At 38.2% G+C, this 26,376-nt stretch overlaps 2 protein-coding genes across 2 annotated transcripts in view; one reads left to right on the top strand and one right to left on the bottom strand.

Annotated features, from left to right (window-relative positions):
- The window catches only part of LOC101861508 (pre-mRNA-splicing factor 38A), a 15,673-nt gene extending 15,174 nt beyond the window's left edge, over positions 1 to 499 (bottom strand). The window contains exon 1 of the mRNA XM_005098964.3: positions 341 to 499. Within this exon, the coding sequence (XP_005099021.1) occupies positions 341 to 470 (130 nt within the window). The 5' untranslated portion in view covers positions 471 to 499. The remainder of the gene's footprint in view (positions 1 to 340) is intronic.
- A 307-nt stretch (positions 500 to 806) lies between these two features.
- The window catches only part of LOC101861284 (regulator of MON1-CCZ1 complex), a gene marked incomplete in the record, with an annotated part of 34,591 nt that continues 9,021 nt past the window's right edge, over positions 807 to 26,376 (top strand). The window contains 18 exon segments of the mRNA XM_005098963.3: positions 807 to 971; positions 4,337 to 4,481; positions 7,243 to 7,319; positions 9,554 to 9,638; positions 9,882 to 9,944; positions 10,347 to 10,433; positions 11,075 to 11,146; positions 11,947 to 12,015; positions 14,010 to 14,116; positions 15,082 to 15,165; positions 16,386 to 16,491; positions 16,897 to 17,008; positions 18,528 to 18,578; positions 21,833 to 21,886; positions 22,554 to 22,612; positions 23,322 to 23,495; positions 24,750 to 24,845; positions 26,025 to 26,102. Coding sequence (XP_005099020.2) covers positions 4,374 to 4,481; positions 7,243 to 7,319; positions 9,554 to 9,638; positions 9,882 to 9,944; positions 10,347 to 10,433; positions 11,075 to 11,146; positions 11,947 to 12,015; positions 14,010 to 14,116; positions 15,082 to 15,165; positions 16,386 to 16,491; positions 16,897 to 17,008; positions 18,528 to 18,578; positions 21,833 to 21,886; positions 22,554 to 22,612; positions 23,322 to 23,495; positions 24,750 to 24,845; positions 26,025 to 26,102 — 1,482 coding nt within the window.

Genomic DNA, 26,376 nt, shown 5'->3' with positions numbered 1-26,376 from the left:
TTAGCTTGCCGCGAATCAAACGTATATAGATCTTGATGTAGGTCAGGCTCTATCAAATAAGGGGGGTGGGAACTACCGAAAAAGCGCCCTCCTCTCTTTCTCTCTCTCTCTCACACACACACACTAGCTTTCCACTGGGTCTGGGGGCTGAAACTTCCCGAAATCACAAAAGAGTTCCCCTACCGGGTCTGTATACTTCGTGACTTTGTTCCCGGTTACCGGGTCTGTATACACTTCGTTTTGATAAAGTTGTTCATTGTTGTTATCGGTAACTGGTTGCACAATTGAAAAGGCCGACAGGTATGATACCTTCACATTTGTGAATACAAGACAATAGTACCTGTTAAGGCAAAGCATTCTTCTTTCCAGTATCTGCATTCATAAATTCTTGTTCGGATAATCTTTTCCACTAAATATTGAGGATTCGTCCCTTTTATCGAATGGGCATCTTTTACAGTGCGATTCGCCATCTTGAATCAAGGGCCAAGGGAAGCTATTCCAAAATTGCGACTTATCTATGCTCCGAACGAAGGTGTTTAGGGCCTAAGTCTTCACGTTTTGTGCGCAAATACTTTTATAATAATGACATGTCATTTGTTGATGTTTGCTTTTTTGAAAATGCAGTTCTATACTACTGATATCATCATAGCTTTGATATTCATGTGAAAGAATGCAAATTTATTGCAAGGCACACAAGGTGCTTTTTTAAAGAAAGGAATTCCTTTCAGAAAAGAAACAAATGGCTAGAAAAATCGCTTTCCCACGGAACATATTCTATTTCAACAATCAACTTCCTGTAAATAAGGACAAGATAGGTAACTCTCATCTAATGTGCATGAGGATTTGTTATTAATTTGTTGGGGAAATTGTAGATCTTTCACGAGCCCTACAGACTACCTACTCGAATGACAATCACCTACATCAATACGTCTCGTTGTTTTGACACCAGTTTATACTGAAATAGAATCAAAGTAAGCTCCTTTTTAAATTAAAGGTACAAAGAAAGAGTGGTGGTCTTTCGTGAAGAATTACTGGCCGTTCGATAGTCCATAGTCAGTAAGATAGATTAGTCTAGAAGATCGACTCGTTGAGACTGCTGGGCCTCGCCTATAGCCTATAGAGAGTCACGAGTGATTTGGCTACTTTTCAATTTAATAAATCTTTGACTAGCCTGCCTTCTAGATTTATCCGTAAAACCATTATAATTTTAATTTCTCCATGATACTAATACTAATAACAGGCGAGATTGTGTAGATAGCTGTGAAATAGATTGTCACTTGTGACTGTCTATGATTCTAGATCTAGATCTAGACTATGCCAGTCGTTGTCATCTATAGGAGGTAAAATTGAGGTTGAAGTAAAATATTTGTTTTAGAGTAGAGTCGGGTAACTTCGCCACTCTCAGTTGGCTCGTGATGAAACAAGCCTACACCTCCTCTAGGGCTCTAGGCTGAATGTAAATTATCCCAGTTTCGTCTGCAACTTTTCGTAGCCAATGAAATTGCATTCTTTTTTCAAGTGGATATGGTGACGGGGAACTTCGCCACCATGTCGGGGAAATTCGCCATACTGGGAGATCATATTTCTTTACATATAATATAGATATCTAGATCTATAATGTAGATTATTAAACACATGTGTAAAACCTGATCTTTCGTTAAAAGGCCATCTGCGGGTGAGATTTTCCTCATTTTTACCCTGTTTGACCATACATTTTTTCCCCTCCATTTTTAAAACCTACATCCATTTCCTTCAAAGTTTCGAGCGCCCGCTTCAATCAATTATATGTTTAGAGGTCATTTAAAAATGGGTTTTAAAAAACTATTTGGCAATTTTGGGTCAATTGTTTTTAAATATTTTCTTCACTTTTTTCAAACATTTATTTTTCCAACTTTAAATTACATCTCCTTTTTCCCCCATCTGAATAGCTTCATTATTTTACACATTGTCCATCCATAGGTGACCTATACTGAAATAGAGCCCTTTTTGAAGATTGGATAAAATAACCAGCACTTTTGTTGGGAATTTTTTAATTTTTTTTACTGTTTATCCATGTACATATTTCCAGAGTCCATAATTATTTTTAAATGTAATATTACAAATCTGGCGTTATTTTTTCATTACATAGGTGTTGTAGTCTTGCTAAAAATGAAAACTAAGAGAGAAGAGATAGCTTTTGAAATTTGATGAAATTATCCAATATGACGGATGTTTGCAGGTTACCATGGTTACCATGTGCTTATAATAATAAATATTTACTTGTATATTTATTCTTTGCTGTCTGACTATATCATTGTTGCTATATATAGTTAAGGGATATGGATTTTAGACATTCCACCAGCAGATAGCGGCTAAGCCCTTAAAGGGAAACCTGCATTTGCAGCTGCAATCTCTTTGTCAACCATTTTATTTCTCTCTCTCCCAGCCCTCATTCCAAAAGTAGATCGACCTGAGACATGGTCGGCAAGAGAGGTTTTTTTAGAACGCTAGATTTAAATTCTCAGGCTGCCCCAGAGCAGCTTTGTCCACCTTTTAAAAACTGTTTCAACAGCTTTCTCCAAATCACTTATACTTTATAAAGTTTAAGTTTGTTATTGATTCCCGTGCTTGTTTTGCCCACAATAAAAGTGGTAAATCTAAGTAAAACAACAAATGGAAAATCAATAGACCTGCGTGTCGAAGTTCCCCGACAATCGAAGCGAATTTCCCCGAAAGGGTGTAGATTTGTACAAAGTTTACAAACACACTTTTTTAACAGTAAAAGGGCATACAATGCATACAAACGACAATAAAATGCAGAAAATATAATATTTTAATCAATAAAGCAGTTTCAACACCATTTGGGTAAAAAGTTATGAACAGCGACGACAGTAAGCAGTAGACACAGAAAGATAAAAATAGCGCAGGCGCAGCAGAGATAGGGCAAGAGAGGAGGAAAGGGAAGCTTAGTGGGAAAACACATGCCTAAAACATCGCGTAATTTGTTCTCCATTATAACAATACATTTTTCTGATTGGTTGGTCAATTGACAACGAATTGTTTCTGGTCCCAAGTAACTTAACACTTTAAAAAACTCTTCCTTGGTGGGTTTATCGGATTATTGCTATTTTATATCGGTAGGGGGGGACAGGTGGTGAATTTCCCCTTCTGGCGAAGTTACCTGAATCTATATGGAGAGATGTTCTATTTAAAAAATTTTTTTTTGTAGAAGTGTAGCTTTGAATGCTTTTGAATGAATTGAATCGATAAAGAGTAAGAGTGCAAGGAAAGTAAGTAAGTAAACATTATTAAGAATTTTTATTTTCATTCCCATCTCTCATGCTCAGCAGATATTGTAGCGTGCATTTTTGTGTGTAATGAATTTCGACTTAACTCACTTTAGCCCATTCCCGTGTATTTATGGGACACACAGATGGCCCAGTGTCTGAATCCTGTGTATATATATACGAGATGCGCTTTATTGGCGATGATTGATATCTCCGGTGTTTTTCAGTTACAAGCTACGGAAAGCTGCGAGCCAAGAGTTGACCCACTTGTTTTGTTTCATTAAAAAATTGATGAAGTTATAAATGTGCGATACTTTTTTAACTGCAATGGACTAAGTCAGTCATCCTCCCATTGCATTATAAATATGATTTTATTTCAAAATGGGTGAAAAAAAAATTGTGCAACCCCCAGACATTGCTATTTCAAAATATTGATCCTGTAATTTTGTATTATATTCGGACAAATTAGATGCAGTTTTCTTTTTCTGTGAGAGCATTTCTTTAATTCTTTTGCAGCATTTTCTTCATGATAACTTTCACAGTCATTTTCTTTTGTGGTCAACGATTCAAAAACACCAGAACTGTCAGGTTGCAACGGTTGTGGGATGAAAAAATAGCTCAGGATCAAAACAAATTATTGGATTTTGAGATTTGGTGGCTAGGCCTTCAAAAAGCTGCTCATTTGCATGTGGGAGGAAAAGTGAAAAGTTTACCTTAATTTTTTACCTTGTGTTAAAAATTAGAAGAAGGTTGGGTGGGGTGGGGTGGGGGTATTAAACACTTGAGCGAAAAGACCCGGTCACTCAGGAGTCAATGTCCCTTCCATACTATCACTAAGACTAGTTAAAGTTTAGGGCATAGACTGAAGCCAAAGACAAAGAAGAATAGGGTGTAAATTAGAGCAAGTTATAATAACTTCAGTGATCAAGGAGATTTCAGGACCTGTCTATACAATCACCTGGATCTAATCCTTTACAAAATGCTTTTGTAAACATTGCCCACTTTGTAGAAATCACTAGCCTCTTGTGTGTTTTCACTAATGATTTTCCAACTTTTATCTTTTTCCTCAGATTATGACATTTTGAAGAACTTTGATCTTGGAAGAAAATGGCTACAGGAGAAGACAGCTACTACATTACGTTATGTAAAAATCCTGTGAGATTTGAGCCTGTCAGCAAGGCGAACAATGTCTTCTTTGATGATGCAAATAAGCAGGTCTGTCCAAGATAGATTTTTTTTCTAATCTAGATCTTTTATAGGTGCTAGTTTAGTTGAACAAATTCTACTACTATACTGTGTATACCATAAGTCTCGATTGATCAGTCAGTCGACTGCAATCTAGGTAGTCTAGCGGAGCATACGTCCTGCCTGATTGACTATTGTAACGATAGCAATGTGGGCATTTAGACAAAGACAGTGGCTTTTCACAATTGCGATGTTCAGGGCTCCCCTTTTCAGGCCAACTTTAAGAGGTTCCTTCACCCTTTGGTTTACTCTCTTAAGGGGTATTTAAACCCTTGTTGTAGAAAATTAAAGGGAAAAAGTCAATATCTCATAATTTGATTGTAAGATTTTTTGCTTGTAAACATTTAACTCACCCGCACATTCACACAGACACATGCAGAGTGACCATGACTATGATTGATTGGTAACAATTTTTAATAACTTTTATGAATTAAATGAGTAATATTGACTAGAATTAGAGTTGTGTTCGTGTGGAGGGGGGATGAGTGATGGTGGTTGAGCAGTTGGGCCTATCAAAAATAAAATAAAGTTGACGAACCAAAAAGGGGTCAATTTCGACTGTAATACACCTAGAAAAATAGATCTGGTACTTTATAAATTCTAAAAGTCATGATCTCAGTGGGAAAACAAAATTGGGACTTAGTGAAAAAAATGGGGATCAAGGACAAATCTCTTAGGTCAGTGCCAAGATGACTTGAAACATTTCCAGGGGTGTCCATTATTATATCCATGTATACTCCCTTTGCACGTGTACGTGTGTGTGTAGTGTATGTGTGTAGTGTGTGTGTAGTGTATGTGTGTGGTGTGTGTGTGTGTGTGTGCGCGAGCACGCGCTTGCGCCTGCCTGTGTGTAGTGTATGTGTGTGATGTATGTGTGTGCGAGCACACAAAGATCCAAACAACTTCTGGTGAGTTAACTACCAAATTCGACATAGACATTTAGGAAAAAAGTGCTCTGAGTTTCTGCTGCCAAAAAGTTTAACAAGTGCTTCCCACTACGACAGAAAAGAAGGCAGAGTAAGATTTTAGAAAAATTTGGCGCAACAGACGGAACTAAAAAAAATATTTTGAAATCGGGGTACACGCTATCAAAATCGGGAAAATCGGGATGCTTGAGATTTAGGGCAGGGATGAGTGGCAGGTTTAGAAAATAAACTGATTCATGATTGTTCAGGGCCATCCCAGGGTTCACATTCCAGTCTTTCCTGACTTTCGATGGTGGACAATTCATGTTTACTAGTGTGTTAAAGAAGGATGGGGGTAATCTCACGGCTGGGGTAAACTCATGGCACGACTCCGGATAATGTGAGCGACCAGAATGTGGGCGGAGCTTCTGTGCTGAAGCCAGCCGGTGTTGCTAGAAACTGCGCGCAGCTGATAAGTAGGTCAACTAGTCGACTTCTTCTGACACAGAAGGTGACTGTCGTGCCTGTGTGTGGGTGTGTTGTCAAATCATTGACTCGGCTTTGGGATAGAGAAGGGGGGGAATGATGCTTGCCAGACGCACACCACCTACGTTTTAAAGCGTATGCAAGCCCCTGAAATGAAATTATAAAGCGTAAAGCTCACGCACCACCAAAACTTAAAGGGGGTAGTCTGCAGGTTTAATGCCCATTTGTGCGTAATGGGGAGCCCTGGATGTAGAGCGGATAGATTGCTTCATTCTGTAGTGTTATTCAGATTTTAAAAATGAAGCTTATGATTGGCTTACTTATTTTAGCAGCAGTGTTTCAAGAAAAAAAGAAAAGGTTGCTTGAATGCTTGCAAGGTCAATCACAGAAAAATGATTGAGGTGTCAGTCCCTCCTGCTATTTACCTCCTATAGAAATGCTTTCCTCGTTCTCAACGGTAGCTACATCCTTCATCATTCTACTCTCTTTGTTATTTTATCCTTTTATCCTTCTTTGTCTTACTCATCGCTGGCTGTTGCTCAGGTCTGTGTTGTGACATGTTCTTCTGTATATATGTTCTTATTGAAGTCATCACTGTTTGGAATTCTTGAACCCACAACTTTCTGTCACTGTATGTGAGAGAAGAAGGAGAGGTGCAGGTTGCAATAGAATGAAATCTTTCCCTTTTCTCTGCTTCTTTGGAATGGCACTTCTCTCCGTCTTTCCCAACTGATGTCCTTGTCTGAACTTCGTGGTCAGAGATACAATTTAACGCTTTCATCCTTCTTCTACTGGCAGATTTTGTTACTGCTTGTTGTGTCATTGAGGTGGGGATGTATGTCGCACCATTTCTGCCTTTCCTTCACAATAGTTCACTTTCAAGCTGTGCTGTGCTGGCTCAGAACTGGAGGGTGTTTCCGATGCCAAGGTTTTTGGAGTTTAAAGTTTTTTTTATTGAATAATGCATATATTTATGTTTTATTTTTCTTTATCTTCAACTTCTTAAGGAAGAGAGGAATGTGGGATGATTGGTTTATTTGCTAGGGTGTTAAGTTTTATGTGGGACAGTTATCTTTCCCCTACTTGTATGCATTAGAAAGTTGCTTGGAGAGTAGAGGGGGTGAAACAAAGAAACAATGGAAGGGAGACAAAATCTGAAGTGTCTCAAAATTAAATAAAAGTACGTCACTTGTTGTCAGAGCAGTACATTGTGTCTATTACTTCATTTATCTTTTTTGCATTTTGTCCCCCAAGTGAAAACGCTCCCAGTTTTACTCTGTTAGTTAAATGAAGTACACATGTACTAACAAATAGTTCAGTAAGGACTTTTTGGTTTCCAGGTATTTGCGGTGCGGTCAGGAGGCGCAATGGGTGTAGTGATGAAGGGGCCTGAAGAGAAGACCATGGCCTCTTTCAGGTACTTCTACAAATGGATGATATTCTTTTTGTGTCTAGATTTGCATGTCATTTATGTTAATATTATGCTTTTGAATTGTGGGTTTTTGAAGAAGTGCCGTTTATTATGAGTGTATATAATTATAATTTTTTAAATGAAAATTTTGTATGCACACCTGTTATAGCCTTCTGTTTTTACACTTATTCTGAGTCATGGTAGGTTGAACATAAGTTGGGGGCTCTTGTGGTCGAGAGGTTACGGTGTTCGCCTCTCATTCAATAGGTCCCAGGTTCAAATCTGGAAAGGGACGGAAATTTTTTTTCTCCTAAATTGTCTCCTTTCACATCTTTTCCTGCTCTCTAACAATGCTCTGTCGTCTGCTTTTGTCTCCACTTTCTGTCCCACCCCCTCACATCCTTTACCCCCTCCCTCTGGGTTCCTGACTCTTTCTACAGCCTTTCTACTGCTGCTCCTTGGCTCCTTCTTACTACCGTCTTTCAGCCGCACCCCTGATCTTATGGTAGGTAGATCTAAAAGCACCAAGCCTTCTTAGATAAGAGCGAAAAATTTCGGAGGTCCCGTGTGCAAGTTTCGCAGGTTAAATAACACTTGGTGGTCCAAAATCGATAAGAGTAGGCTTAGGCCGCCACCGGAGTAAAATTCAAAATTTCATACCAACTGAAAATGTTTAAGGGTCCCCACGTTCACATGACCTATGCTGTTGCAAGCGCTGTAAAACACAAAAAGAATAAAACAAACAAAAAAAGAACATAAATGGCTGATATCTTGAGAAATAAATATGTAAATAATAGTACAGTCATAGTATGATGTGGCTTTCTGAAAAGCTTTGCTCTTGGCTGACTAATGGAATGTGTTTCGATTTAAAATCGAAGGGAGCTAATAATGACTCACTCCTAAGTTGCAGTGTCTTGTCGTAGAGTGAGAATGAGATGCCTGATAATAGCTTTTTAAATGATCTTCAATAGTGCTGTGCGATTTTGAGGAAACAAAAAATCATCAAAGCTTCGAAGCGTGAACTCACTATTCATGGCATTCGAATATCTCCGTCGAATGTTTTTTTTCGTATATATATATAAAAAGCATAAACCCAGACCTCTAAGTGCCGCTATTTTACGTTCACTAGCTATTCACAGCGCCGTCAAATGTTTTTTTCTTATATGTGATAAGCCCAGACCTGACTTCCGCAACTCGAAGCGCTGTTGAATCGTATTTTCTTATATGTGATAAGCCCAGATCTAACTTTCGCTGTTCACAGCACCGTCGAATGGTTTTTTCTTATATGTGATAAGCCCAGACCTGACTGCAACTCGAAGCGCTGTTGAATCGTATTTTCTTATATGTGATAAGCCCAGATCTAACTTTCGCTGTTCACAGCACCGTCGAATGTTTTTTTCTTATATGTGATAGGCCCAGATCTAACTTTCGCAATTTGAAGCGCCATCGAATCGTTTTTTCTTATATGTGATAAGCCTAGATCTAACTTTCGCAATTCGAAGCGCCGTCAAATTGTTTTTTGATATTGTGATAGTCCAGATCTGACCTCCACTGTTCAACTCAAGTCACTGAGAGCGCGTATGTTGTTGTCGCATGCACGCAGACAGTGCAACGTGTTGACATCACGTCACCGTTTGTAACGCTTCGAATTTCGAGTAGGGTTAGGGGAGCTCATTGCGACAGCTAACTTCAGGGAAAAACCATTGTCTGCGCTTCAAGAGTCAAGTGCCCTTGCTTGAGCCGTCCATAGTGTGACGAGGGGATATTGAATAGTAAGAGATATTCTCTACAGGATTGTTTTAGAACTCTTGTATAATAGTAAGGGATATTCTCTACAGGATTGTTTTAGAACTCTTGTATAATAGTTAGATATATTCTCTACAGGATTGTTTTAGAACTCTTGTAAGCTCCTCTCATCACTCTGTCTCATAACCATCAAATAAAGAGTATTTCTGTGTATTTATCTTAATCATCTTATATATAATGTGCTCCAATTTTTCTATGTTTGAGAAAAATGAGACGAAATTCCATTATCTGTTGAAAAAAACAACCCCACGGCATTCGAATGGCTCTGCCACGGTTTGAATAGCTGTGAATAGTGCAAAAATCATGACTGTCGAATAGTAAAGTTGAATGGGCTCAGCTCTAATCTTCAACTAAACTGTACACATTTGAAATGCTTATTGTGTTGTCATAAAATCACTGTTACTTAATGTAGTACTCTCCGACTCTTTCAACAGGATGGAAGACAGAGGGGATATCATTTCAATCAAGTTTTCTCCTGACAAAAGAATTTTAGCAGCACAACGTTCCATCAAAACAGTGGTAAGCAATAAAAATGAATGCTTATCTTGAATTTTAGCTCAAACTTTAACGCAATAAGTTATACATGTATATTAGAATTTATGAATAAAAGGAATAGGATCAGTTTTTGTGCTCTGTAGTTACGATGGCAAGAGTATTGTGCATTGAGTATTGATTTACACTTATTGAAATGTTTATCTTGGTTGCCTTTAGTGTGTATTTTCTGACAGCACTGCATGATGAAAATTATTTTTTTTCTTCCAGGAATTTCTAAATTTCCAGGAGGACCTAAGTGTGGAACAGCAGGAATATTCCCAGTCCTGTAAAGTAGGAGGGCATTTGACTCACTAATGCTTGTGATAATCTTATGTTGCTTATTTAAAGTACACAGATGAAAATAAAGATGAAACTGCAGCATAAATATTATATAATTTTGTGTGTGTTTTAAAAAAATGTGTTTCAGACTTGCTTCGTGTTTGAAAAGCTCATAGTATCCATACTTTGTTGTTGGCAGAGAAATTTTCTGATGGTTACAAAGCAAGTTTGGTATGAAGTTTCAATGACAGTCCCCTGTGTTGTTGTATTGATAAGGTTTATTATGAATCAAATGTTTCATGGTTTCATGCAAAGACAATGAAAATCAGTACAAAAGTTTAATTTTCTTTCCCTGTATGATGTTTTACTGAAGGACGAAAAAAAGGCTGAACTTTTGGGTCTTTCACATTTCAGGGGAAAACAACTGAAGTACGAGGCTTTGTCTGGAGCTCCCCCAATGAGATTGTATTGATCACCAGCAGTGGCTTGGAACATTACCAGGTACTGACAAATTCTTCAAAAACAATAGTTGCCATGATATGAAGGATTATGTTAATTGAAATGGTAAATGATTTTGTATTACTGCTTATCCTCCTTTCCTATGTGATTAAGCTGTATAAGAAATGGAACCAGTGAATTACTGACGTCTTTATAAGAACCCAGTGAAGTGGATGGGGGACCGTGGAAAGTGTTAGAACAGAAAGATCCTGGTTCACTAGTGCCAATTTGCTTATTGCTAGGCCATAAAATAATCGTTTAAGGTATTACAGCTTTAAGGATGCAAGAACATGAACTTCAAATTTCCTTGATGTTTCTTTAATGGGATTTGGGTAAGATACCTGAACCAAAAGCATGAATGAAATAATCTATATTAATTGATTTTAACACGTTGGTTTAACTTGTCGCGTGTTAATTGCTTAAGTGTACCCTACCCGTTTTACTGCGATCTAAACAATGTAAAGGATGCCTTTGCCTTAAGCTGTGAAGGAAGAAGCAGTGGGAGGTAAAACTAGCAGTAATTACAGTCATTTTTAAAAAGTCAGAGAAAGATATGTGATTAGTGAACTTTAAACAAAATTAGTTTTATGTATACTTATACATTATCAGTTCAAACTCTGTGACATTATTGTCTTGTTTTGAAGGTCATTCCAGAGAAAAGGACCTTGAAAAGTCTGAAGTCTTTGAGCCTGCAGGTCAACTGGTATGTGTGGCTGGTAAGTGGAGATATGTACTGGTAGAAAATTCTACGTCGCAACCTTTGTAGATGTTCATTACAAAAAAGTTTGTAGATATTCATTACAAATAAGTCTGTAGATGTTCCTTACAAATAAGTTTGTAGATGTTCCTTACAAATAAGTTTGTAGATGTTCATTACAAATAAGTTTGTAGATGTTCATTACAAATAAGTCTGTAGATGTTCATTACAAATACGTTTGTAGATGTTCATTACAAATAAGTCTGTAGATGTTCATTACAAATAAGTTTTGTAGATGTTCATTACAAATACGTTTGTAGATGTTCATTACAAATAAGTCTGTAGATGTTCCTTACAAATAAGTTTGTAGATGTTCCTTACAAATAAGACTTTTTATTCATATTGACATATTGAAAGGGAAAGAAAATGGAGAGACAACTAATTATAATAAGTAAACGAATTTTTATGCGCACAAGTTAGTGCCAGTAATCAAATACTGCCAGAAATTTCATGCCTATTTAAGTAACCCCCCAATTTTTTTTTTTGAATGAGCAGATAGATTCCTTTCCTTTTTATAATCTGATTCTGAGATTCCTTTCCTTTTTGTAGTTGATTCTGAGATTCCTTTCCTTTTTATAGTTGATTCTGAGATTCCTTTCCTTTTTATAATCTGATTCTGAGATTCCTTTCCTTTTTGTAGTTGATTCTGAGATTCCTTTCCTTTTTATAGTTGATTCTGCCCAACCCTGAATAACGAACGCTGTGGTCTACATCACCCGAAGTCAGGCTAAATTTTTATCCAAATTTTTTAAATTTCAGAGCTCCAGTGGACTTTTACTTGTGTCATCTGGGACCCTTGGCAATACATTGCACCCTTTTCAGTTTCGGGTAAGTTAGAATCTTGTTTGCTGGGTTAGATTTTATCTTTTTAATTGGTCATACCGATCTCAATATGTACATTATAGTTGAGTGTATACAATACAATGTCTTGAAATCTGGAATTTCTTTATGTAAGTAAAAAGTACATACCAAATGTAGTGGAATTGAAGAAGTACATTTCAAAAGTGTTGGCACTTAGTTGCTTGTACAAATAAGAGAATTGAAAGTTGCTCTCTGCCTAGAGTGCCACTCTTAAGTAATTTGTTATTTTTTTCTTCCGTTATTCTGAATCAAATTATGTTTATTTTGTAGGCTGTTAAATTCAAACAGATAAACACCCCCTTTTCCAGTGTTGTTCAAGAGCATCTGCTCCAAGGAATTGAGAAGCCCCCAATTTCGCTGATTTTTAAAACTCTTTATCTCCGGCAAGCCGCTCCCAGTGGCTCGCGATCGGAACCCCTGCGCCGGTGAGCCGCTGACAGTGGCTCAGGCTAATTCTTTTACAATGACTTCAACATCAAATGACTTTTAGGAAGTTGCCGAAAACAGGTTTCTTTTATCGGGAGTTCATTCATTAGATGAAGAACTGAACTATCAAAACTTGTTTTGATTTAATGACCAATTTAGTGACGATTTTGTCGTTTTTAGATTTAGTACCAAAAACGGGCCCTGGCATAGTGAGTTGACCCCCCTTGGAGATAAAGAGTTAAACAATTAAGATGAGAATAAGTAAAGGGATGGTATCAGTGACTTGAATCACTCTTTGGTGACATTTGTTTCTGTATGGAATCTTCTCTTTTTGTCTGTTTTTCTAGATCAGGGTTGTGCAACATTTTTCTCTGGCGAACCAAGTTTGAATATTGAAACAACAGTTAGAGACTGTGGTCATCAGGAATATGTCATGATATCTAGTGTGTTGAGTTATTGAAATATAAATGTTTAGTAAGGGATAGACTGTCTAGCCTGGAAGGCATGATTGCGACTTGCAGGCCACTTGTTGCACACCCCTGTCCTAGATGGTGGCTAGTTATTTCAGTCATAGCAAGCAGCAATGTACGTGTATTTTGACATGTACCATGTGTGAAGCAGTGTGTTTTTTGACATATTAGTACCATGTGTGAGGCAGTGTGTTTTTTGACATATTAGCACCATGTGTGAGGCAGTGTGTTTTTTGACATATTAGCACCATGTGTGAGGCAGTGTGTTTTTTGACATATTAGCACCATGTGTGAGGCAGTGTGTATTTTGACATATTAGTACCATGTGTGAGGCAGTGTGTTTTTTGACATATTAGTACCATGTGTGAGGCAGTGTGTTTTTTGACATATTAGTACCATGTGTGAGGCAGTGTGTTTTTTGACATATTAGTACCATGTGTGAGGCAGTGTGTATTTTGACATATTAGTACCATGTGTGAGGCAGTGTGTATTTTGACATATTAGTACCATGTGTGAGGCAGTGTGTTTTTTGACATATTAGTACCATGTGTGAGGCAGTGTGAATTTTGACATATTAGTACCATGTGTGAGGCAGTGTGTTTTTTGACATATTAGAACCATGTGTGAGGCAGTGTTGTGAAATTGGGCACTCATCAAAATATACATTTTTATCGAATTGTTATTTTTGGCTCAACCTTGTTTACGTCCGTATAAAAGCACATTTCCATATGAATTTTACTGAAAAACATAGATTAAAGGTACAAAATATGTCATTTTTCTGTTTTCAAAGAATCTTTAGCTATTGGAGTTGCCAAACTCTGGCAGCAATTTTCTCACTAATTTCACCACTAAAACCAGGCGATCTCACTTCCTTCAATGGCAAATATCTTGAATTCTATTCAAAATAGATGGATATTTATTTCATTGGAAGCTAGGCAGATAAATCAGCTTTCAGATGTTACCAATAATTTCACATTCCCAAAAATTGGCGAGCGCCTGATTTCACCCCGTCGTGACGCATGTATGAACATTTTTATTTGTTTTTTTGTTGTGTCCCTTGTGCAGCAACCGGGAGTGATGACGAGACTGGCCAAGTTTGAGGTGGACCTGCCAGTGATTCCCAAACCTCAGAAGCTGTGTTTGCTGGACCGGGATGTGACCATCGCTGAAATGTAAGAATCTAAATTTCTACCTTTAGTGTTTTTTGAGCACTCTTAAGATCTTGAATTCCTTAAAGATTTCTTTTAGTTCCTAAATAATGAGATGGTAGCCTTTTTTTGCAGCATACTTTACCATCACCTTTCAGTTTGTAGCACGAATGTGTTTTGGTTTTATTTTTTTTGCTGACGATTCTGTTACTTCCTATCTTGCGAAGCACAATTTACTTAAAAGTTTTTATATTCATATAATTCATATAACAATTGTAGAAGAGACTAAAGCTGAGACATTCAAATGTGTGAGTATGAGATCTATATATCTGAAACCTTAAAAGTCTGAATGTTTATTTGTGTTTCATAAGGAAAGTGATGTGCCTATTTTTCTTGGGATTGTTAAGTTTTTGTCAATTCTGACACAGATTTGTGTGTGTGTGGCATTGTGGTGAAGTCTGGCTCTCTTCAAAATACTCGAATCAAACAAGCTGACGTTTTTCTACTCTTAGGGCAATTTTTGTTGACTTTTTTGGCTTAACGTCTGTTCTGTCCTTTGAAAAAACACGTCTATGTGTGGATTTGACGAAATGCTGATCAAAGGCCCCAAAAATGGAAAGTTAAAGTTTCCATGGATATTTAAGCTTCAGAAGTAAACAAACTTTGTTGGCCATTTTCTCGCTAATTTTACCTCTTGCGCCACCTCTTTCTATCTCAAGATCTTCGACTTCTATTCTTGGAGGATGGGTATTTTTGTCATCAAAAGCAAGACACATGTATAGATGACACATGTATAGATGACACATGTATAGATGACACATGTATAGATGACACATGTATAGATGACACATGTATAGATGACACATGTATAGATGACACATGTATAGGTCTGAAGATGACACCATACTTCCAAATGCTCAAATAAAAATTGACGAGCGTCTGACTCCAGCACGTTGTGACAAAATCTGTTCTGCTTTGTTTGCTTGCAGATATGACCAGCTGTACATCGTGATCCTGCGTCATCCGCCGAGTGCAGCCAGTGGAGCTGAGATCGTCCTCTATCAACTGCAGAAGTAGGTTTTTTTTTTTCTCATGGGCACACCACGTCTTGGTTGATTGTAAATGTTTTCCAACTCCATCAACACAGTAAAGATCTTTTAAGAGGTGTGAGCTTTGGCCCTCCCTGTTGTGACGAAGGCAGGCAGGCTGTTGTGACGAAGGCAGGCAGGCTGTTGTGACGAAGGCAGGCAGGCTGTTGTGACGAAGGCAGGCAGGCTGTTGTGACGAAGGCAGGCAGGCTGTTGTGACGAAGGCAGGCAGGCTGTTGTGACGAAGGCAGGCAGGCTGTTGTGACAAAGGCAGGCAGGCTGTTGTGACGAAGGATCTATCTAATCCTAGATTATACTCCTACGTTGGTTTCAAATACTCACTGTTTCGAGCGGGGAACGATGAGTGGGAATCGTACAGGTCCGGAGCTCCGTCCACTGTGACGACCCACCAGTAGCGTCGATCCCTGCTCAGACTAGATCTAGGTTTTAGTCATGGCTCGGAAGGCCACTTTAACCTTCGCTGTCTGTTTATATACCCCCCGTGCTCCTTTATTCTCCTACACTCACTAGGCTACACTGAGTTTGTTTACTTATTTCACGTGATTCTGGCTTGTCTGGTAATCACAGCGAATTATAAACCACACTCTATGTGACCTTTATTGTGCTGACTCACAGTAAACAGCCACTCCTTCTCTTACTCCCCATAGAGATGGAAAAAAGAGACAAACGTGCTATGGCTGCATATAGTTCACAAAAGTAATTCCTTTACAGGAGCCATTCAAAAGAATGACGGTGTTGATTTAAGAGCAATGTTTTCACAGCTGTGCTGTCCTTTTGGTAAATGGTCAGGACATCTGTGCTTCGTTCCGTCTGCTAGCCTAAACGTTCCGTTGAGGAGAAAAGTGGTCACCCTAGACATATGGTCCTCACGGACAGTGTCATTATGATACAGCCATAATTCTATGGGAAAAGTGGTTGTTTACACAGATGATTGTCACGAACAGGTGATTGTTCAAGAAAGTTTGACTGTATTTTTTTTCCTTTCACTAATTTAGTATTTGTATAAATATCTGAGAGTGGTTTGTGGGTACTATGGTGTGATCTATTCTTTTTTCATTGTTTCAGAAACACTATTTTTTAAATGATCTTTTCTGGTTAAATGCGGCCTTTTTCGCATCACATCACCGTTCACTCAAAATCAACATCCTCAATGTACTGACGACTATTTTGTCCATTTTCTTCAGGGAGAGTCCAGCCAGGAAGTCGGATGTTCTTAAACTGGACATGAGTGGACGTTTTGCTATCAATGTGGTGGACAATCTGGTGATGGTGCACCACCAGGCATCCAAGGTCAGCCCTGTTTTCTTTTTGGAAATGATTTTCTTTTATGAAGCATGTGTCTCAAATATTTGGTGGCTAGATTACTTGGAGGAGCAAGAATGGATAAATCTATATCTGTTTTAGTTGAGTGATAGTTCTGAATTATTTGTTTCTGGTGTCTCTCATAGGCATGTGATAGGTAATGATAGATTCATATACACACCGACTTACAGTCGCGTACACACGCGCACGCACACATGCACGTATGCACAAGCTTACTGAGAGAGGTAGAGGACTTAAATTTATTAACTTATGGATTCTGTGGCAAATTTTGTTGCGAACCCAATGTCAGTTTTGATATCATTGGACCAGATTACCAAACTTGACTTTTCTTATAGCAATGAGTACATGAGTGTGAGCTTGTGTCCTCTGCAGACATCTGTGATATTCGACATCAAGCTGGAGGCAAAGTCTGACGGCTACGTCAACTATCACTACCCGGTGTTGTCTCCCCTGGGGATACGACCCTTCAAGCTCTTGTTGCCTTGTGAGTTGTACTGTTTTGTGAAGTTAACAACTCACATTTTTAACAAAATTGTTGAGGTGTGTATTTGTTTGTATGTGGGTCTGTGTGTGTGTGTGCATGTGTGCGTATATGTGCGTACGTGCATGCCTCCGTGCTTCGTGCTTGGGTGTGTTTGTGAGAGAGAGAGAGAGAGGAGAGGAGAGAGAGAGAGAGAGAGAGAGAGAGAGAGAGAGAGAGAGAGAGAGAGAGAGAGAGAGAGAGAGAGAGAGAGAGAGAGAGAGAGAGAGAGAGAGAGAGAGGGGAGAGAGAGAGAGGGGAGAGAGAGAGAGAGAGAGAGAGAGAGAGAGAGAGAGAGAGATGCGTGTGTGCAAATGTGGACACATGGAGGAGAGATGAAGGAAGAGAGAAAAAGAATGAAAATGAGAGACTCTATTTATTGCTGTTCTGATGCTGTTGGTGAATGATTGTAGTTGTCATGTAAACATTGCAGTAAAGCAAAGTGAATGTTGTTATTATTATTATTATTATTATTATTATTATTATTATTATTATTATTATTATTATTATTTTTATTATCATTGTGATTTTACTTGGAGGCTCGACCCCTTGCGGCGGTGTTACTGACTCAAGTGTCTTTAGGCCATTCTCAAAATTAGGACATTAACATGTTCTTATGCACAGTAAAACTGTAAATGGGCTGATTCATCAATGTCATGCTCGTAACTGTGCGTCAACTGCAACAGGAACTGTTGCTTTTTCTTTCCAAATCCTTACTATCGTCATTTTTTCTTCTACTTCTTTTGTATGTTTGTCACACTCTTGTGACGCGCCATTTCCGAGGTGCCTTGATAGTCAAAGCAGACTTTGTGCTGTTGAAGCTAGAGAGGTGAGCAGAGTAAGCCTGATTCCTTGTAAGAACTTCTCTTTTGACCTCCACCCCTTGGCGCTCATATGACTTAATGCAATTGCTAGTGCCATAAAACACTTAACAAAACAAACAGAACTGAGAGAAGGATGCCTCCAAGATCTAATAGGGGAATGTCTCAGAAGAAGAAAAGAATAGAGAAGAAGAAGACACAGTGGAAGCTGTCTAAGTCTTAAGACGGCCACTCATTGTCAAGGAGAAAAGTGGCCATCTGAGGTGGCAGTGTGACACAATGTCATTATAAGTCTTAAGACGGCCACTCATTGTCAAGGAGAAAAGTGGCCATCTGAGGTGGCAGTGTGACACAATGTCATTAGAAAGTAAAATTAACAAAAGGTAGAAAATGGGAAGTGGCCGTTTGTATAGGTAATTGTCTTATATAGGTGGTTCGTTTTTTAGCAGGTTCAAATGTTGTTCAATATATCAAATACGTTCTCATTTTCCTTGCTTTTGAGTTGATTTATTGGTGCCAGACACAACAATCTTTACATTGATTCAATTCATTTCTGTCAGAATACACAAATGGGATATTGTTTGGAATGGAATTTGTTGTTTTTTCTTTTTTTATGTGTCACTGTAACCCACAGTGTTGTGACTTTCTGTGTTCTATTTCAGCTGTGAATATGCAAGCCGGAACAGACAAAACTGAATACAACTGTGAATTGTGTATCCTTTGTCAGGTATAGGAGTGTGACCACTGGTAATACTGTTAACAGTTATACTTTCAAGACAATGGGCTTTTTAACTCTTTTATTTTCGGCAAGCCGCTCCCAGCGACTCGTGATAGGAACCACTGTGCCGTTGAGCCGCTAGCAGCGGCTTAGGTTTTTCTTTACGACGACTTTGACATCAAATTACAGGGTGATCCCAAAAAAAACTACAACTTTTTTTGTTAATAATTACCTCCACACTGAAGTTTTACGTTTCAAATTTGTACACAACATTTGGAAGTCAAAAGGAATTTGTCTGATATTCATTTCCACAAAATAATTTTGCTCTACATAGCGCGTAAAAAACAGCCCATTGTCAGCCATGTCCCCATTTTTGTCGCATGACGCACTAGTTCACATTGGGCCTACCACTGAAAGCCCCAACGATTGCGCCATGTCGCAAACTGCAGTAGTCTAGGCCAACAGAAGTTTGCTGATAGTTTTTCTCAAGTTTTCTTTGCCTGCTGAGATCATGGTTAAGATTAGTAAAGAGCAGAGAGCTTTTTGTATTGAACATTTCCTCACCACCAGTTCATTTCGTAAGTTTCGCACAAGGTACGGAAATAATGGTAAAGTGCCATTAACGCCTTCTTTGATGTCAGGGTGGAAATGGTCCATCAGTTACAACCCTAAAAATTCTCAAGACAGATCTTCATCTATGGCTGTACCATTTTCGCGTTCACGAAGCTATGAAAGGATAACAATTTGTTCATGCACGGCGCACTGGCAGTGGAATTTTAGTTGCAGGGGGGGGTTCTCCGCTGGGCGCCTTATCACGTTGGGGTCATGGGGGTCAGCTCCCTGTCTTCGCCCTGTCTGGGCTGACTTAATTTTTGGTACTTTTCTACATATAGTTTTAGATGTATCCGTGTATTTATGGTAATTATCTTTTAATGCACCCAATGCATGCATTTCTGCTCTTGAGACTCGAAAAGGAACAGACATTGTAACTTGTCTGGTTATTTCGTTAAATGCGCTGAAGTCAGCAATGTTAAATTGTAAAATATTTTGGACAAATGTGAATGAAAAAAAGTCAATATAAAAAAACCTGCACAACAAAAACTGTCAAACTTTTGGAACATGAACGATATAACATTGGTGCAGACACTCAGAAAAGATGGTATCTGCGCATATAATAGAAAGCTGTAATTTTGCAGCTTTATCCATCTGGCACACAATTTGCTATGAAGTAATTCCTCCAAATACAACTTTATGTGTCTAATATAATTGTGAATATTCACATATTTTCTTGAAAGTTTATGAAAATTACCCTGTAGTCTCTCTATGAAGTAATACAAATCGATTTTAGTGCCAGAATTCATCTACAATGCAATACACGAACAGTATCTGTTAGTGTTACTCTCCAGAAATTCCTTACTTTTCTTAAAACACTATGTCTAAGTTTTGTAAGTTGACTGAATAACAGGGATGACTTCTCATAATTGGGTTATAAGAATCATTTCTAGCTTTCCAGGGACACTGAATCAGCACCAGACTTTTCCAGCTGTTATTTTCGTTTCTATGAAAAGATATGATATTCGTAGTCAGTTTAACACAGATTTTGAAGAGATCTGTCATGTTGTTTTTAAATGAACAAATATTAATTTATAAGTTTGTAACTAAAATAGGACAAATTGGGAACTCTACGAACATTTGTCTAGAACAAAAACTAAGGCACAGAAAGTAACCATTGTAACGCAGAATAAATCTCAAGACATTGAGCTTTTAGTGCATCAGTGTAATGGTTTGCTGAGTAGAATGGGGAAGAAGTTATTTCGTTTAAAAAATAATTAAAAATGCAAACTTCCTAACCAACACCGGCAAAGTCGCTTCAGGGCTCTTTAACCCCGTGATCCAGAGCCGGGGAGCTCCGGCGGGCTGCTGAGTCACACCAACTAAAAGTAACAGAATTGGGTGAAAAGTGAAGCCATTCATGATTTCCCCATGCATGATTCCTCGATCGTCTTGAAAAGTGTGAACATTTCCTCTATGACATTTGGTTCCTTGACAAAGCCCATATTCACCTTTCACTCTACAAATGCTGTCTATTTGGGCAACATCATCCCCCCCCCCTCCCCCCCATTGTCTTTAGAGACAGCTCCATTCTATAAGGTGTACAGTCTGTGTGTGTGTATGTACAGTGTGTGTGGCTTTGAGTACTCATGGTTGAGTGGATCCTTGTGTTTGGCCATCACTGAACATTACGAACGTCGCATGCAAATGTTTCGAGTCCAAAGTTGACATAGATCTATATGAGCGTAGACCATTGGTTCACGGAATTCCAGAAGGTAAAAAATATTTTTTTAAACTCTGTAGGAGAAAAGAAATATAGTTTAAAGGTTACAGGGATGGAAAGATTAGATTTTTAAAATAAAAGGAAAGAAAAAAATAAGCCAATCATTTCATGAGATTTCATGAGATGACATTTCCTCTTACAAAAATCTTGTAAATTGGTGCATTTTGCATTTATAGGTGTTTGTATAAAAGCCATTTCTGTTTTCGAAAATAAGTTTCTTTGTGAATTTTTTGTCAAACAAATTCCTTTTGAATGAATTCTATCTGTTCCAAATCACAACATTCTAGTACATATTTTGTGCGAGATATTTAGAAAAGAAGTTCTACAGTTTTGTTTTTTTATCACTCGTACTTTTCATCATTTGCCGAAAACAGGTCTCTTTTATTGGGATTTCGTTTGTTAGATGAAAAATTATCGAAATAGGTTCACTTGTCTTGATTTAATGATTTAGTGACGATTTTGTCATTTTTAGATTTAGTACCAAAAATGGGCCACGGCGTAGTGGATTTACCCCCTCGGAGATAAAGAGTCAATGAATATGCTGGGGTAATAGTAGAGATTGTGCAGAGCATAGAGCTTGCTGTTGAGCGGGAATTTGTGCTATACAAATGCTATCTATTATTATTATAGGAATATATCGGAGCAACAATTTGATAAGATTCGATTCTATTTTCTTCTCTCATCCTCCACAGCTGACGTGAGAGGAAAATGTATTATTCTCAGTTACATTGGGATATTTTGAAAATATCATATATGTAGTTTATTCTGTTTTTTTAATAGAATCTGTAAAGTAGCTTATTCATTCCTGCTCTTGTCTTGTGTGGATTATAAATCTGGTTTATAAACCTACATCTAACATTTTAATTCTGTCTGAAGACTGATGTCTTGTGATGTTTTTTCCTTATTATGGAAAGATTCTGCCAACTGGATTGTCTTTCAACCTGACATTGTGATTGATGCCAAGCTGGGTGAGTTTTTTTTCTTGTTTTTTTTATGTTCTTGACTTTGAGACGACAGTGGGACGTGTCCTTGAGTTGAATGTGAAAACATTGGATGAGAATCAGGACACTACTGCAGGGACCGGCAGTGTTTGAAAAACTGCTAGCTCATGTAATGGTAATAATTGCTGTGTTGTTATTTATACATTTATTATGTAACACAACTTTGGAATTTTTATACAAATGCATGATAAAACATGTCAAAACATGTCATTGTACCTTAGATTTTGTTGTAGAGGGGAAATGGCTGAAAGCATTTTTTGGTTTTAAAAAATTGTTTGTGCTGTGAGAAATGTACGTGCCCACAAGTGTTGGGCAATGGTCTGTCTGTTTACAAGAGTTTTTTTTGTGTTGGGTTTGAATTGTTTCGCTTGTTTTTTCCTCTCTCCTTTGTGTTTTATGTTGGAGATTTTTCTGTTTTCATTTCTCATCTGTCATCTAACTGATCTGTGGAAACTAGATTCATGTCTGTAAGATTCTTAACTGACTCTGAAAGTTTTTGCCTCTCTGTGTACTTTTCTTCTGTTTTGAAACACTCAAAAAGTGGAAAAAATCACAGAAAATGCACTTTGGGGGGGGGGGTGGTACTGGAATAATACGCTTAGTCTTGACCATTTGATGTGTGTTTGTTTCTCAGGATGTTTGTGGACTCTTCAGATGAACTTAAATCCTCTGGTGACCATGATCCCAGACAAGGTAGGTCGAACTGTCAATCAGAATGTGTGCTGTGATAGTGATAGCTTTCTGAGAAATTCCTTGAAAGAACAACAGTAAAAGTGATCACAAAAGGGACATATATACATAAGTATTCTGAAGGACTTGATTCCCTCTGTAGTCACTTTTTATTTTTTCCTTTGCTGTTATCTGTGCAGAAAAATGTTTCCTGAGTTTCAGTTCTCTCTTTGTGTGTGAGTTGACTGTATTTGTGCAATTCCAATCGTGGTGATAGAATTGCATTGACCTCACTGTACACTCCCTCGACCAGGAGGTACTCACCTCTTACACCTAAGTATGGGATTGTAGGGTTGTTCAAGAGAGTAGAGTAATTTTTCTTCTTTTTCATATTAATCTAGCTGTGGGCCTGTCATCTTCAGCCCAGTACCTTGTCCAGCTGTTTGTCTGAGGTCTCACATTCCACGAGAAAGGATGGCAGAAATGACTACTGTCATATTTAAAATTTGTGTAACAGTTTAACTTGTCCTAATGGCCACCTGTCCGAGACAGTCACGTGTACAAGGGACTACTTCCTGCTTCCCACTCATCTTTTTTTTTTCTCTATCATAATGACATTGTTCAAGATGACAAACTGTCTAATGCAACCACTTTTCTCCTGGACAATGGGTGGCTGTCTTGGAGAATTTCGACTGTAATCAAACGATAATCCGTTTCCCCCTCGCTATGACAGGACCGCCTGATCCAGTTCCTGCTGTACCGGACAGACAGTAAGGGCGTGGTCCTGTCCGTGTGCGCCCAGATGTTGGTGCCGGGCTCTCAGGCCAGTCTGCAGTCCCTGGCCCGAGTCTATGACATGCTCAACCTCAGCTACAAGCAGTACCTCACCACAGAGTCTCAGGTCATGGTGAGTGCAGCCCTTGTTGTGTCCCCTTGTTTTGTCCGTACACAAATGTTTTCTGTGGATGGCTGATCACCTTCACACGTGTCTACAGTTGAACCTGATCTGGAAGTGATGTGTGTAGTGAAAAGAAAGACAAAGTTGTAGTGCTGTATGTGTGGTAAGTGAGAAGAAGGAGAACATTTTATTTTTTTGAGGACTTAAACAATTTTGTTAATGATAGTAATAATAGAGATCAGCATTTGTTTAGCGCAAATCCCCGCTTAACAGCAAGCTCTATGCGCTTTAGTCTATATTGTTACCCCAGTAGACCTGACAGCATTCTGAAACAATCTCAACTTCCAGCGAAGCATACAGTGTGAGCTGCTATTTTCCAGGCACTGCTTATTCTTAGTTCATACTGTGAATATAATAATAATAATAATAATGATAATAATAATAATAATAATAATAGATTGCTTTTATCTTGTGCTCTGTCCCATACCAGCAAAAGCTCTGGGCGCTTTCCACCAATCACATGATCATTCACGCACAAGAAAATATTTCACAGAAACAAGACAACCCAGTTGAGCCACATAAAGAAGAACTCTCACAACCACACATTAATTGGTACCCGAAAGGACAGCAGTAAAAAACAAACATATCAGCATTTACTAACACACTATAACTAAGAATTAAACAAGTGAGTCTTGAGCAATCACTGAAACGTATCACAATTTGTTCTTTCTCTGAGATCCTGAGGCAAGGTGTGTTGCACTGGGGTTGTTTGCCATTATTGTATATAATAAAGCAAAAGTAAGAACTCCGTTTCTAAATGAAGAAGGGTAATTTAATGATGAAAATAGTATGAGATCTGCCCTCTCTGGCTTCACTGACAAGACTAAATAAATCATAATGAGCATGAGTACATGTGATTGAAACAGGAAGGAGGAGTGACTAAAGATCACTAAGATCAGACAATCTTTGTTGTGAGGGTAGATAAATAAAAGTACAATTACAGGGACATAATTCAACATGTTAATATAGGGACCAACAATCCAGGATTTATTGTTTCCCTTCTGTATATTGATAAAAGCAATCTAATAGTCTAACAAGGTGTTCCAGATTTTAGGGCCCAAAAATGGGAAACTTTTCTCCCCAAAAGATCGTAATTTCTTTTATACAAAGTTTCCACAACTAATTTTGACTTCTTATATTTCATGCATTTTTTTGGTCCATGCGTAATTCTTTATCATATCTTCCGTGTCTTCCTGCCTTCAGAATGGCGAGCTTGCTTCTGGCAGTTCCAGCAAACGTGTTGTGGTGGACCAGTCTGATATGTTCACCCATGTTTTCTCTGTGTTTGAGGAGTACAAGGTATGACTGGTGTTGCAGTTCTGTGACTTCTGTAAGGAATTCGTGTTCCCATTGTATGTGTGTATTAACTCACCCAGCCCTGATGCCAATAGTATCGGTACGCACACACAACACTGCCACCCTAACGCCGACAGTATCGGTATGGAAAATTTGGCTCTCGCCACTCTTGACCAAAAACACTACTTTTGTTTGAAGCAGACTATAACCTAGTTGGAAAAGTAACCATTTTTTGTTTGAAACAGACTATGACCAGAAGTGCAAGTCCAAATTTAGAACAAAGAAAGCTATATTTGTGAACCGTGTGAGGGGGTGCGTAATTTGAATGCACTTCCTTTCTTCGCTTTTTGTTTGCTTTTTAACTCTGCCTAGACCTTTTTCCACGGAGTATTTCATAAAAACTGACATATTTTGCCTTCAATTTTTCAGTACACACAAATAAAGGTTTGAGTTTGAATAAAATGTATACCAAATTTGGGTAGGATGTTAAATTTAGTAATTTTTTCAATTTTTAAAAAAGTGGTAAAAATCTCAAGAGAGATCTTACAACACGGAAGTGTAGGCCTAGGGTTGAGTGAGTTAAGATGAAGATAGGCCTATATACAAATATGACTTTTTCATTTTACTGAATGCATTGTCGTTTTCCTTAATCTCTTCTTTGCCAGGCCATTTTCGTGTCCTTTGCCAGAGGAAAATGTAACCAGCTTGGTTTTCTCTTACATTTGCTCATTACATCTTTATAAGTAATGGTAGACTGTTTAGACTGACTTTATCATCAGAATTATTATAAGAAAGCAAGCTCTGAAATATGTAAAGAGTCTTAAAGTTGTCTTTAGATACAACTTATTTACTCTCTCCCTGTACCGTCTGGAATACAAGGCAGAGAGCAGTTGACACCATTCTTCTTTGCCCTGGCAACTGATCCGCAGTAACTCAAACAGTCACGCCAAAAGGCACCACTGGGAAAACGTTTTGTATTTTCAAAAACTGCTTGTTTTGAGTGTGGAGTTCCATGGGAAGGTTGCAAAATATCTTGCCGACTTGTCGTCAACTACAGATCAATAGACAGTGGCAGATCGTGTGTCTTTTCTGCTTTTTTTTTTCTTCCATCTAACGTATGATGATTTAGCTATGTGTTCACCGTGTGCTGGTCTTATGCTATCTTCCTGCCTCTGCTGATAGGACATCAAGTACAAGTTCATGGTGGCTGTGCTCATCGAGTACATTCGATCTCTCAACCAGTTTGGCATCCCGGTGCAGGTCGGTGGATTGTTTCTGTAACAATTGTGGATCAGAAAGAAATTATATATATAATAATATGTGTATTTAAGATGTGCTGAATGGTAGTTAGATTTATCTTTTGATCCTCTTTGCCAAATAATTGTATAAGATTAATAGGGAGAAAACGGGGGAGGGGGATGGGGCTATGGTTTTTACTGATACACATTAACACATTACACCCTAAGGGCCTGGACGGGAAGTCCATTGTTAGATCCTAAGCAAGGGGAAGGAACCCACCTCCCGTGAATACAAG

The sequence above is a fragment of the Aplysia californica genome, unplaced genomic scaffold (genome assembly GCF_000002075.1).
Source record: "Aplysia californica isolate F4 #8 unplaced genomic scaffold, AplCal3.0 scaffold00198, whole genome shotgun sequence".
In the NCBI taxonomy this organism is placed as follows: Eukaryota; Metazoa; Mollusca; class Gastropoda; order Aplysiida; family Aplysiidae; genus Aplysia; species Aplysia californica.
Note: the sequence above shows the minus strand (reverse complement) of the source record. Positions and strands in the feature narration are given on the sequence as shown.